The 13,592-nt window shown below is 43.7% G+C and overlaps 1 protein-coding gene across 1 annotated transcript; it reads left to right on the top strand.

Moving 5' to 3' along the window:
• Positions 1-5,222: 5,222 nt before the first annotated feature.
• On the top strand, positions 5,223-8,129 carry LOC311506233 (homeobox protein Hox-B1a-like; the record flags this gene model as incomplete). The annotated part of the gene is made up of 2 exons (XM_084570116.1): positions 5,223-6,075; positions 7,783-8,129. The coding sequence occupies 2 exons, from the start codon at positions 5,223-5,225 to the stop codon at positions 8,127-8,129; spliced, it is 1,200 nt and encodes a 399-aa protein (XP_084426242.1).
• Positions 8,130-13,592: the final 5,463 nt, after the last annotated feature.

The following is a 13,592-nucleotide window of genomic DNA, read 5'->3' as shown; positions in this document are numbered from 1 at the left end:
CAAAAATTGTATAACTTAGCACCCATCTAATTTGGTCAAGCACTGTCAGTCATCACCTAACTCATCACAGAAACCCTGCCTTCAACTCTAGTTCACTGCCAAACAATCCAACTGGGTGCCATCACCCCCTCATGAAACTCAACTCTGTTACCATGAGCAATTTCCTGTCAATCTATCATCTCCTTTTTCTGCCCAAAAATACTTGTGTTGTTCCATCCCAACTCAAAGTTCACTTTACATCCAAGATCTATCTTCTTCAACCTCACAAGTAACCACACAACCATTCCTGTCTTCTTGCTTGAGTCCCTAATCAATATCACTGGTACTGCCCTCTCCTGGCTGAGGTCATATCTCACAAAAACCCTTTTTACACCAAAGATTGAAACTGGAAGACATAAATAATCACAAGTTCTGCAGGGCCATTTGCCCCAGGAATGAATAAACGCCCATCACTTTATAAATGCCTTGTAACTGCAACCTTTCCCATAGTAGATAAAATGTATGTATGGAGGAGTCTAAAAACAAAAACAAAAACAGATTATCATTGTTAACAACTACACCATAGCCCTACCATTCCAAGGAGTCCCCCAGGGTTCGGTAATAGGTCCTCTTGTATTCATCTTCCAATATCATATCATGGTCTCTGTTTCTGCTGCAACATCTACAACAACTACCTACATCTGCATTTCCACTAAGTCCATCACCACTGAAACTCACTCCACACTGACCAGTCACTGACATTAAGTCATGGATGCAAGCCAACTTCCGCAAACTAAACTGTGGTAAATCACACACCATCATTGTTATTTCCAAATCTCCCACTGATAATTTATCTCCTTCTTCAAATTTGCAACAGTGGATTATGTTTGAACAGTACCGTTGCCTTTGAACACCATGTCTATCAAATCACCAGGCTTTTTTCAGTCTGAAAGAAAGTAGTTAGTCTTGATCTCTAGTGCCAAAACTTTGATTCAATGCCCTATGGTTTCCTGTCCCACTGCCGATCCAATTCACAGTCCTTCTTTTAACTCACAAAGCCCTCTATAACCATGCCCCATGTCACTTCAATGACCTGCTTTGCAACTCCTTCCTGTAGCCACCACTGCTCCAGCACCACATTCCTGTCTACACCACTTGGGATCAAACACTGAACCTGGAGAGACAAAGCATTCTCAATTACATAATCACTTAAACCACACAGTCAGGGTTTGCTAGACAAAAGTCACTCTACTGTCACAGTTAGCACACTACAAAGTGAGATGAAAGAGCATAAAACAGGACCTCAGAAGTATTTCTGTGTAAATTCTATTCCATAATATCAGCAAGAGAGATAGCTGGCATAAAGGGACACCAGTGAGGTTTGCTTAGGTTGTTTCACAAAGGCAAATTCCTTGTAAGTACAAACATACTTGGCAATAAAGTCTTTTCTGATTCTGATTCTGGTGGTAGACATGGACGTTTATGCCATGTAGAAATGAAAGGAACAAAACTGAACCATTTAGGATCCACCACAGCTGCTTTACTTAGTAGTTGCGAGTTTTATATGTAATAATCCATTCTACGCTACTTTAACTAACTTTTAAGTCATGGCTCACAGAAACAACAATGACCCCCTCTGGAGAAAGGTACACCTTTTTTAAAATAAATGTTTTAGAATTTAAAAAAATACACACAAGTGAATATATGCATCTTTAAAAAACGTGTGCCTACAAAGCTTGTCTGTCCTCTAACAAGAAGAAGAACAACAACGACTAATTCTGGACCATTTAACCTAACTAAGGCTACACACCTTCTTGAAAAGTCACCAATCTTCTCCTCTTGCTGTGCCACGTGCTATCACAACACTTCAGAAGAGTCTGCACTAAGGAAAAATAATTAGTCAACTCTTCTGTAATTCAGTTTGTAATTTTAGTCAGTATTTGACTCAAGCAAAGATGAAAAACATTCCCTGGTTTCCAACTCTGAACCTCGGACTCGTTAAGTTGTTGTATTTGATTTAAACTGAGGTTTTTTTGTTGGGATTTCGGGAATTAATGAATGATTTGTTCTGAAAAAGTAATTTCCTAATACATCAGTAATGAAATACACTCTTAGTTGCAGCTAAAGTGTAAAGCCCAGACTGTGGCGTTGCTTTCACTGACCTCACCCATTTCCACTGACAAGTCCTCCATCTCTGCCTACCTCATTTGCATATTCAGATCTCATGCAAGCAGAGGTGAGATTAACGGAGTGCTTGCTAAAACTTTTCATTGGGCCAATGCAAAAAACGTTCCAGTGTCTTCCTCTAAATAATCCGTAGACACAGCGCATGTTGTGACTAGGCAGAAATTAGGTATAAACTGAAACACACGGACAACAGTGATAAAGAATAAATGACCTGAATCACTATATGAATTTAAAAGAATGTAAAGACACGGTTAGGTTTGACCTTTTGACCTCTGCCTCTTTCTTCCTCACTCCTTTAGCCTCTCCACCACACAGACAGGCGCGTGGGCGTCATTTAATCTTCTGCTTGTCCCGGTCTGTTCCTGCAGACTTCCTGCCCACTCGTTCTGCCTCTCTCTCCTTTCAGCCCCTCGCTGATGATTAACCTCGTTGCTTGTTGCTCGCCCACGCCGCTCGTCCTGATTTCGCTCCGGCGGCGGGACGGCAGCGCGTCTGCTGTCAGGCCCTTCACGGAGGCTCTGGAGGGGAGAAATTGATGATGGGTTCTTTGGGGGGGCCGTTGTAATGGAGGGTAATCAGTGACGAGAAGGAAGGTGAAACACACACTTGATGAGCGAACGTTTGACGTGAAGAGATTTCGCTCTTTTGTCCAGTTTTACTTTGAAACCTGTCAGAGTAAAAGAAGGAAGAATGGGCAAGGCATGGTTTTACAAACTCCTTTCACAATGAAAGATGATGAAAAAGGATCCACCTGAATAAATCACAAACATGTGCACAGTTCCAGACCATTGTTTTACACACACACACATTCACAAACAGTATTGTCTCATCCCGGCTTCCTGTCCTGCTGGACCGGCAGGGTTTGGCCGACCAGAAGGCCTCCTGTCTGCCTTAACCTCATTTCTGTAACAGATCAGCTCGTTCATTCAATTAGCACACACTCACGCACGTGCACACACACACACACACACACACACAAATTTCACCCATCAGAAATCTATGGCTTCCCAATCCAATTGTTGAAAAGTAAACTCCCAAAAGTCCCCCTGCAATCGGGGGCGTCTGATCGATAGGAACCTCCGCGTCCACGGAAAGATTTCCTCCCTCCATTTGGGAGAATGTGCAAAGAGGAGATAAAGTCAAATCAATAATCTTTAAAGCGGTGATCAGTGATTGGGAAGGAGCGGCGGGTGAAGTTGATGAAAGGAAATACAGGAAAAACTTTAATCAGAGACGGAAGACTCTCCCAGTCTTTTATGTTTATTACAGCGATCTGTGAGCACGCGCTCGGAGCTGGATGTTACAGGGGAGGCCGCAGAGTCAGTCAATCATCCACTCGCTGACAGGTTTCATTGCCAGCTGGCAAGCAACACGGCCCGAGACTCACTGTAGCAACACATCTGATTCATGGTCTGTTAACACCGAAAAAAAAGTCCAGAGTTGATCACGTGGGCCAGAGCTATGATCTCCACTGCACATGACTTGTCTGTGGTAAAGGAATGAATGTTTTGATTTGCTCTGAGTATAAAAACAACCCTTTTGAAAGGTTAACTCCTGTTTCTCGCAACTTGGATCCGTTCACTTTTGTTTACTCACCGTACTGACACTCTAAGAATGGGGCAAGGATTATTATTTGTCCATTTGTACATATCCATCACATATAAACAGAGACATTTCCTGATTTAGCATTGACTGAGTGTGGATTGTGTTGCACGCTCTGTTTTCCTCTGCAAAAAGGAGCTTTTTCCTAATTTTATACCTCTAAAGAAACAGTCCAACTGCTTATGTTTTCTTATCCCACCAATCCATCCAAATCCATTTACTACAATGCCTCTTTAAGCTCATATTTACACACACAAGCTAAATAATGTTGTTGTCCATGACTCCGCTACTCCTTATTGTGTAATCCAAAGAGGCCGAAGTGTTTCTGTTATCAGAAAGTGCAATATTACAGCCACTGATGGGAATAATGGACTGTGGCAGCAATAGGTAAGTGTGCAGAACAGTCTCATGGTACCAGATCAGTAGGTTTATTTAGATTCTGGTGCTATTTCTTTTTTTTTTTTTCTCTGCGTTTTGCAGGGAGGCGGTCTGGAGGCTGCAGACCGGCTCACAGCTCCTCTTTTATTCCCTGCCTCTCTCTCTTTGCTCTGACAGATCCATGCTGATATCAGATTGATGGGCCGGTTTGATTGAAGTCTCTTTGTCGTGGTAATGTCACGGGAAGTGATGGATGAGGCGCGTGCGCCGGTTGTTCAACGCGCGCGCGCGCTCGTAAACTCCACTCCTGAACCGAAAGGATCGACCCTCCCCTCCTCCTGTACTCACACACACACACACACACACACACACAAACAGTGGTCCCCTCGCTCCCGTGACCAGCTGACAAACTTCTGGCCCAACGGTGACCACAGGCGCCGAGTCAGGAGTCGCGAAGTGACACGGAAGAGAAAGAGAGAGAAAGAGATAGGGTTGGGAAGAGAGGGAAAAGCAGAGAATTTGACGGAAAAAAAAGAAAAAAAAAACACAGAATGGAGGAAGATGCAGTGTAACCTGTGTTGGAGGTGAAGAGGTGACTCGGCTCTTTTTCTGTCCTCTCGCGTTGTTTTCCCGTGTCACCGATGAGCCTTCGGGGGCTACACTTTGAGTTATTGACGGCGTAAGGCCTTCCACGCACACACGCAGACACTCACCCCAGCAGAGAACATTATTCATTCATGTGGGGACGTGCAGCCTCCACTCAACTTGCTTTTTCCCTCTACACTGGAACAGTTATTTTTACATTTTTTTTTAATGTAGTTTTGCTGTTTTGTTTTTATTTTTGTAATTTTACGCGTTTATCCAAATTTTCGCCATTGCTGCATTTTATTTTTTAGAATTTTTGTTTTCTTCTTCTTTTTTTTCTGGTGATTTATGTTCCTTCTGAAGATTCTTGGAAATTCCTACATTTTTCGATTTTTTTTCTCTCATGTCTCTTAATTTTATTCAGGGGCTCGAGTTTCTTGGTGATAATTAGCTCAGTAACTTCATTCACTCCCACGCTCCCTCAGGTCTGCATGGACAACATGAACTCCTTTGTGGAATACTCTATTTGCAACCGACCGGGGACCAGCTCTTATCCTGCTCCCAAATCCGGATATCACCACCATCACTTGCATCACCACCACCTTCCTCTGGACCAGCACCAGGGATTCCCCGTGGCCCCCGGCTCCCTCCACGCCGGTCTCGGCTCATCTGTTCCCGTTAACGGGGCGAGAAGTGACAGCAGCTCCGGGGGAGCGAGTTACACGGTGGATGGGAGGATGTACGGGAACACCGGGGCGGACACGGGCAGTGGAGGGCCGCATGGGAGCCAGCATCAGCAGCAGCAACATCCTCCTCATCACCCCGAGCAGCAGCAGCATCAACACACGCACAGCGGCTATCATAATCCTCCCCACCTTCACCAGAACCTGAGCTTGCAGAGCGGAATATTACCTCCCTATAATAATGGCAATGGAAACACAGGGGCCTATACGAACCAAACGTGCGCCACAAACTATGAGTATGTCCCCTCAGCGGGCCCTCCCAGCTCCGTTCACCACCAGTATTTCCTGGATGAATCCGTGGCCTCCACCTACTACCATCAATCAACCTTCTCCAGCTCGTCCCCTGCAGTAGGCCCCAGCTATGGCGCTCTTGCCGGGGTCCACTGCGGGCCTCAGGGTGCTCTCGCCGGGTCACAGTACCCACAGCAAATTGGTGGGGGTCTGGACGCATCGGGCTATCAAGGGCTCCCACACGGAGGAGGAGGCTACGGGGAGCTACCCATATCGCTGGACGGGATTAAGGGGGATGAGGACGGGCAGCAGGCCGGGCAGGGGCAGACCTTTGATTGGATGAAGGTGAAGAGGAATCCGCCGAAGACAGGTGAGAAAGGGCTGGGGTTTTCATCGCGATCATTGGTTCGTTTGATGGTTAAATGTCACACGTAACAAATCACTAAAAGTTAAGCTTTCAGTCAGTTCAAACGTCCGAGTTACATATTTAATAGTGAACTGTGGGGATTCCAAGAGAAGCGTGAAAAAAGAGGCGCAGTGTCTCATTTTGCACAGATGGATCAGGTTGCAGCCAAACAGCCCCCAACGTAGAGGCTTGTTTGAAGGAGGTCGATCCTGTGAATAGCTGAGGGGAGATGTAGCAAAGAGGGACACTCTGTGGGACAGTTCGTTCAAATCTTTTCGATTAAAACACTTAAAGATACTGAAATATAACACTAATATTTGTCTGCACAGATATTTTTCTTTTTTATCCCTCTGTAGGCCTCAGTTTGAATTTCCTCCGTGCAGATGCCAGGCTCTTTTTTTTTTTTTTTTTTTTTTCATGTAAATGCAACTTTCCGTCTGTTCTTCTCTTCTCCTTTCACCTGTCTCAATCACTCAAGCCTCGGTTCGTTTGAATTTAAACCGGAGTTATAAATTATAAAGAAATAAGACAGGCTGAACTGAAACGCGTTTGCATTTTTAATGTGGCGTTTCAGCGCTAATGATGGTCAGACACGCACGTGTAGCACTTTGAGCATTTTATTTAAGTTTTATTTATTTATTTCTATTATAGTTCATCCAATGTTAAAGCATTTTGGGGTAACATTTAGATTTTTATTAACAGAAAGGCAAAAAAAATTTAAGACAAAAAATTTTATTGTGAAGAGGCCTGTTTCACAGTTAGCCGCTAAAACTCTTTCAAAATAAAACCGAGATATTTAAATGTATAATTTAAAGATTTAATCAAACACATTTTAACAATCTACATGTGAACAATTTCACACTTTATATCCTAAAAAGAGTTTATAAAAGAGCGTATAGGCTAGTTATTGTTGCTCTGCTCTTGAAACGCCAGATCATATGTGTTACGTTTGCTTTTAATTTGGCAGCTCACTCTTTTTAAAAGAAATAAAATAAATAAATAAAGGCATTTATATGTTTTTAGCTCAATATCTAGCCCCGTCTCCGGACAGAAAGCAGATCTGCTCTGGTGCTATGGGCCTCAGCGTCTGATCTCTCTCTCTGTTTCTCTCTCTCTCTCTCTTAATGGACATAGCAGACTGGTTATTTCTCCCTGGGAAGTCTCTCCTGCTCTGTTATCTTTCTAGGCAACCCCACCACCACCACCACCACCACCACACCCAGCTCAGTTTCTCCATTCCTCTTTGCCTTTGTTGCCCCTCTTATTTATTTATTATTATTATTGCCTTCCCCCTCCATCTCATCTACCTTCTGATATTAAACTCCTTATATTCTCTCAAATTCCTCCTTCTCTTGTGATGCATTTGCGTGCAGATGAGATGAAGGGGAAAAAAATGTTATTCAGGAAGAATCAGCTGGTTTACAGCCTACACATGAGATTTAATTAACCTGATTAGAACTAAACAACCACTGATGAATAAATAATGAGCAACAAATAAACAGGAAATACAAAATGAGAAAAAAAGGGGCAGTCCATTTATTAATTCACATGTAACTTTATATTTTTATATCGAGACACGTTTAGGCCCATTTTCTGCAGGCTTTTGCGAGCATGCGCACTTCTCTTCATTCGTTAAGCCTTTAACAGCTTCTCGTTCTCGCTTCCATCCAGTCAAGGTTTCAGACTTCGGCTTCGCTGGGGCCCAGAACAACGCCATGCGCACCAACTTCAGCACCCGGCAGCTGACGGAGCTGGAGAAGGAGTTCCACTTCAGCAAGTACCTGACGCGGGCGCGGCGCGTCGAGATCGCCGCCACGCTGGAGCTCAACGAGACGCAGGTGAAGATCTGGTTCCAGAACAGGCGCATGAAGCAGAAGAAGCGAGAGCGGGAGGGCGCCTCCGCCGTGGCGCGCCCCTCCTCCTCCTCCTCCTCCTCCGGAGCTGGCAAGGAGCTGGAGGACACCGACCACTCCTCCGCGTCCACGTCTCCTGGCGCGTCCCCGAGCTCGGAAACGTAGTGTGGTGACCCCTCAGGCTCATGTTTGACACTTGGCTATTGAATGCATTCCTACTTATATGTGTACTGGACGTGCACATTTCTTTGTGTTGGCCCAACCACTTGCCAGGACTTGCAGGTGGAGAAACCCAGAAAAGCTGTCACACCATGTTACCTTAATCAAAGCTTTCTTCTTCTGCATCTGTAGGCGTCAGCGTTTATTTTACCGTCTGTTTTATTCCAAATACACAAACTAAGGACACTGAAAAGCACTAGACCAGGATACCAGACAGTTAGCTCGTCACAGCTTGCCACCCAGACTGCAAAACTGCACGGATGCAGAGGCAAATAAATGGGGCCTACTACAAAGGTAGCAGCATGTGTAAAAATACATGGTTGGCGATGCAAAATGGACAAAAACCAAGATGGTTCCCAACCTCTGGTTTCAGCTCCCACACTGGGTCCCACACTAGGCCTGAACGGGGTCACAAGGTGATTAAAGGAATCTGCAGGGGGGAAAAAAAATCGGACCAATTTAAGGCTGCGTTTTCAAATGTTTACATCTCAGTTCCTTTAATAGTCCTTAAACACTGTGAATGAAACACAACGTTGGTTGGAATGTCTAAGCGATGGCTATGCGACGGGGTGAAGTTTGCCTTAAAAAAGCTACCGCCTTAAAAGGTACAGGGTTTCCGACAGGATGGAGTGCACCAACGGAGCCATGTTCTCACGGTCGCATTTTATGGTACGAAGCTAAACGTTGGGTCAGATGACCGCTTATGAAAACCTCAGGGGTTCTAACACACACACACACATTGTTCTCAAGACTTTTAGCATAAAAGGATTCATCATCCGACGATGATAGGATGCACTTTGGCGTCTTATATGATGTCTGAACAACGAGGCTTGGCTGGTATCGGGGCTCGTAAGGTGGACAGAGCATATTTTCTACGGCTAATAGTTAAAAAATAAGATTTATCACATTGGAAAACGCAAAATTAAAGTAGGTTTTTTGGTGTTTCTGTTATATCTTGAAGTTGAAAGTCACCTGAAAGCCTTTTTGAGCGATGTGAATGGAAATAAAAGCTGATCCATCTTCACCCCACGTACCAGTCTGACTGAAGCCTGAACAAATGAGCCTTATATCCGGAACACAGGGAGCCTTTAATGGCAAAAACACACTTTAGTCTTCATAGTTGTAGCTATTTTGGTTCCATTTTTAATATATAAATATATATATATCTTTTACGTTTTGAGTGTTGTCTGTTTTTTATCAGCTCTGGCCTTTGCACTACTTGACTATCGGGTGACGTTTTCAGACGATGACACGAGGCAGTCTGCTGAACAGGGTTGTGTCCCAAACCTTGGTCGAAGGAAGTTCATTTGGAGCGAGACGGTTCGAATGTGCAGGGGGGGGACATGATTTAAGAAAAACTACTGAGGACTACTCGCCCCCCTTGAGATTAAATTATTGACTGCATTTCACGATGTAGATTTTAGATTACGATGGGACATGTTTCTTGTTACTACTGAAGGCCATTCTTAAAACCCTAAATCGTCGAATTGAACCATCAGCCATGTTTGTAGTTCAGATTGCCTCCTCGAAAAACACCTTGCCTACACATAACTCCGTAGTAAATCTCTCCACACGTGTAGTATTGTCGGCCTCTGCTGTGAACTGACAGCGATGTGATTTACATGTGTGTGTGTTTTAAATGAGAGCAGGCTGAGTTTTATTAGTGCTGCTGCTTTGAAGACACTCCCAATCATGTTCCTGCCTGTCTTTTGTTTTTTCTACTTTGAGCTACCTCAATTAAATATTCTTGTGTCAATCCATAGATGTGATTGTGTCTTTGTTCTTCACGTACAGTACATAAACAAATATGCAGCATTTCCAACCCGGATGCCAGCGTTTCAGTTTTAGAAAGCCAGAAAATGAGCCTCCACGAAGGGTGCGGGCTCGTTATCAGATGATTTGTGAGATATAATGGTCTTAATGTGAGTCAGAAGCAAGGCCCAGAGGTCTGCTCATTATTTCATACTTGCGCTGATTCGTATCATATTTATAAAATTAATTGGTGTTTAATTTGGCGTACGGAAAGCCTTTTTTGCAGCGGCCGGATTTGAGTAGATTAATCTGGTCATTACGGTGAGAGCAGGGGATTATCTACGTGGGGCTGCTTTGTTAAAGGATTAGTATATGTTTTTAACCCCAATTAACTCATAAGGGTTTAGTGATTATCCAAAACCTCACCTCTGCTGTCTAAAAAAATGTATTCATTCATTTATGAACACACCCACAGCTCACAGCGGGCCAAAATATTCAGTAGGGCAGCAAATGTTGGTACATACACCCTTGAAAGTAGTCCCAAACCATCCTAGGAGTTTAATAAGTAATTTTAAAGTAATGGAAAATGTATTTTTGTTTGGGGTTTTCCAATGGGCTGAGAGCCAAGAAAAGAAACAGCTAAGAAGAGGAGTGGTTTGAAACATGTAAATTAAACGAAGGCCCAGGACTCAGCACAACATGCGGAGAGCACGCTATGCCTTTCAATAGGAGCCGGGCCTCTCACGTTCACATGGCTGCATGGCCTCTGCTTGACCTCATGCATGCACACGCACACATGCACACATGCACACATGCACACACTTCAGCAAAGCCTCCGTCCCACACATACATACAGAAAGACAGAGAGAGAGAGAGAAAGAGAGAGAATCGGGCAGCAGACAGCTCGGCGTTGAACTTGGGATGAGTTATGGGAAGGAAAACAGAGGTTTTGGGGTCAGACCGCATGAGGTCACCCCGAAAGTATCTCCAGTCGGGAAACCGTCCCGTCAGGAGAAAGGTTTCATTTGCGGCCTGTGTAGAATAATAGAGGCGTGGAAGCCCGAATCTTCTGGTGGAACCCTGTTGCTACGATTGTTTTGGACCAAATGGAGTCTTTTAAATAGGTTTGTTATTTGAAAAATGCACTTATTTCACACAATAAATGTAAAATGTAACATCTATACAGTATATTCAATACAGAATATTCATATACTACATATACTAGCTATGAGTACATATATGCACAACCTAATCTGCATCTGGAGGAATGTGTGCGTGGTCATGTTAGGGCCACTTTTCTTTCTCTTCTTACTGTGACTGAAAGCAAGTTTGATTAATATTCAAGGAGCAGACGTGGTTTAATGTTAGAGCCGGGCGCGTAAAAGTCCTGGAAATGAGCGCAAGTCAATGTAATGTCCTCCGAAGTCACGGACCCCCGACCGTAAGAGCATGCGTGTCTGCGTGGGACTGATTGGACCCAGATGGCGGCGTGTGTATTTGTTTTGGACAACAGTCTGATGATGTTTCGGCTTCTCTCCAAACTGCTGCGATGGATTATTTTTCTTTTTTGAAAATGTTTAAAATTATGAATCAAAGTGTTTCTTCTTTTTTTTTTTTTTTTTTTTTTTTGGACTGTTTGTTTTCCGAACGGTCTCAGTTCCTCTCTCTGCTGATAATCAGCTAATGATTACAAGCTCCAACGGTGAGTATCACTGTGTAAGTTAGATTAATGTTGGTATTAATGTTGCTCGTGTTCGTTTGATGAATTGGCTCCTCATGACTGGCTCTCTGGAACATTCTTTAAAAATTGGCTGCCGGCTGCTCTGTCCTCCCTGTCCTAACCAGCAGCCCCACCTTGGACGGTGTTGCTGCAACAAGGCCCTCGGTTGCAGTGTCAGATGGGGAATCAAAGTGAAACATGTTTCTCAACATTAACATTTTGCTATTACATTAGCCTCTTAGCCATTAGCCTCTATAATATCCACCACGAGCATATTCATTAGCCATTACCCAGCCATGCTAGTGCAGTTTGCTGTCAAGGCGTAACAACTACAACGCATTTCTCGCAATCAACTTCCACATACAATAACTTTGCGTTGATGAAACCTGTACGTGCCATTCAGAAAAAACAACAAAAAACCCATTGCGGCCTTATACATTCTCAATCAGTGCCAAAACCTATGTGTGTGGTTTTCCCTCTCGCTCATTTTTCTCGTTTCGTCTTTTCTTTGCGAGCGTGCCAACATCGGCTCGGCGGTCCAATCATCACCACCCTGCGGTGACCTTGCACATCTGATGCCTACCCTCCAATCAAGCCTTGCAGCACATCTACCCTGCCGTGGTGCTCCTACCACATCCGACCGCTGAGCCTATCATCTTCTGCGTACTTTCTAGACTGTGCCGTACCACTACCCACCAGCCAACCTACACCGTTCAAACTGCACCAGCCTGTGGTGAACAGATTTGGCCTTCTAAGGACACCCTCCCGAGGCTACTTTCTGCATGCGCCATAGCCTCAGCCTCAGCCTCAGCCTGCTATGCTAGCCACTAGCTCCAGTTAAGTTTAGGCCTGTATGTGAATTCTTCAGCAGCCATCCCATCTGAACTGATAAAAAAAACTCTAAACTATTCTTTTTTTGCACACAGATCTAAGTGCATTGTGGTCTTTTGTCAGTCTGTTAGTAAGTCTGTTTAGCAAAGGTTAAAAACATTTCAAGAAATGTACCCAAGCAATACAGTTCCTCTCTTATAAATATGTTGGTGTTGCACTGTCATCCTCAATTTTGAGAAATATGAATTTTATATGTTATTTTTTAATGATATTATGAGATTTACCCATTTTTTGCTTGTTTAATATTCTAAGAATTCCCCAGCCTAACATTACAATATTGCGATAAATGTTTATTTTGTTTCACTTCATCATTATTTTATTCATGTAAACGTGCAATTAGACATGTTTAGGTTTTTCTTCTGTTCCATTTTTCAAAAATTTATTTAAATAAAAGCGAGAAAACGCCACAGCTGCAATATTAGAGGTATTTTGGCAACTGTTTCAGTCCGAAAGTTGAATTTCAACACACGTTGCTTTGAATGAAAACCAGTTAACGAAGAAATAAGGAGGTCCCGAATGATGAAAGACAAAAGCGTTGCTGTGTTTTCTTTTTAAATCTGTTCGGCGGTGTGAGCAGAGGTGAGTGCATGCGCTGGTTTTTGTCTGTTGGGGTAATCCAGAGTTCAGCCGCTCTCCTCCTCCGCTCTTGCCCACAGCCCTGCAGAGCAGCTGCCACGCCCCGCTGACCCAGGCCTGCTGCTGCTGCTGCTCCGTAGGAAAAAAAAAAAAAGAGGCCTGGTCCTCGCCCCCACCCACCCCACCAAAAAAAATAAAAACAAACATCTGAAGTGTCTTCAAAACTGGACCGAAGCTTCAGAGCTATTGGTTATATTATCAACCGAAATTAAGAAACTACAGTAACACACAAAATAACACGCAAATGAGTCATATAATGGAATATAATATCCATGACTGATTTAAAATTGTAGAATGCATTCTGCAATGACTGGCTTCCACCACCCTTTGAACAGACAGCAGTTCACTTTTTTTGTTTCTATTCTAAGATGCAATATAAAATATTAGGTCAGTTACGAGAAGAACAGTGA

Source organism: Chelon labrosus (assembly GCF_963514085.1).
Source record: "Chelon labrosus genome assembly, chromosome: 21".
Taxonomy (NCBI): Eukaryota; Metazoa; Chordata; class Actinopteri; order Mugiliformes; family Mugilidae; genus Chelon; species Chelon labrosus.
The sequence above is the reverse complement of the archived record's forward strand: the minus strand, read 5'-3'. Positions and strand labels throughout refer to the sequence as shown.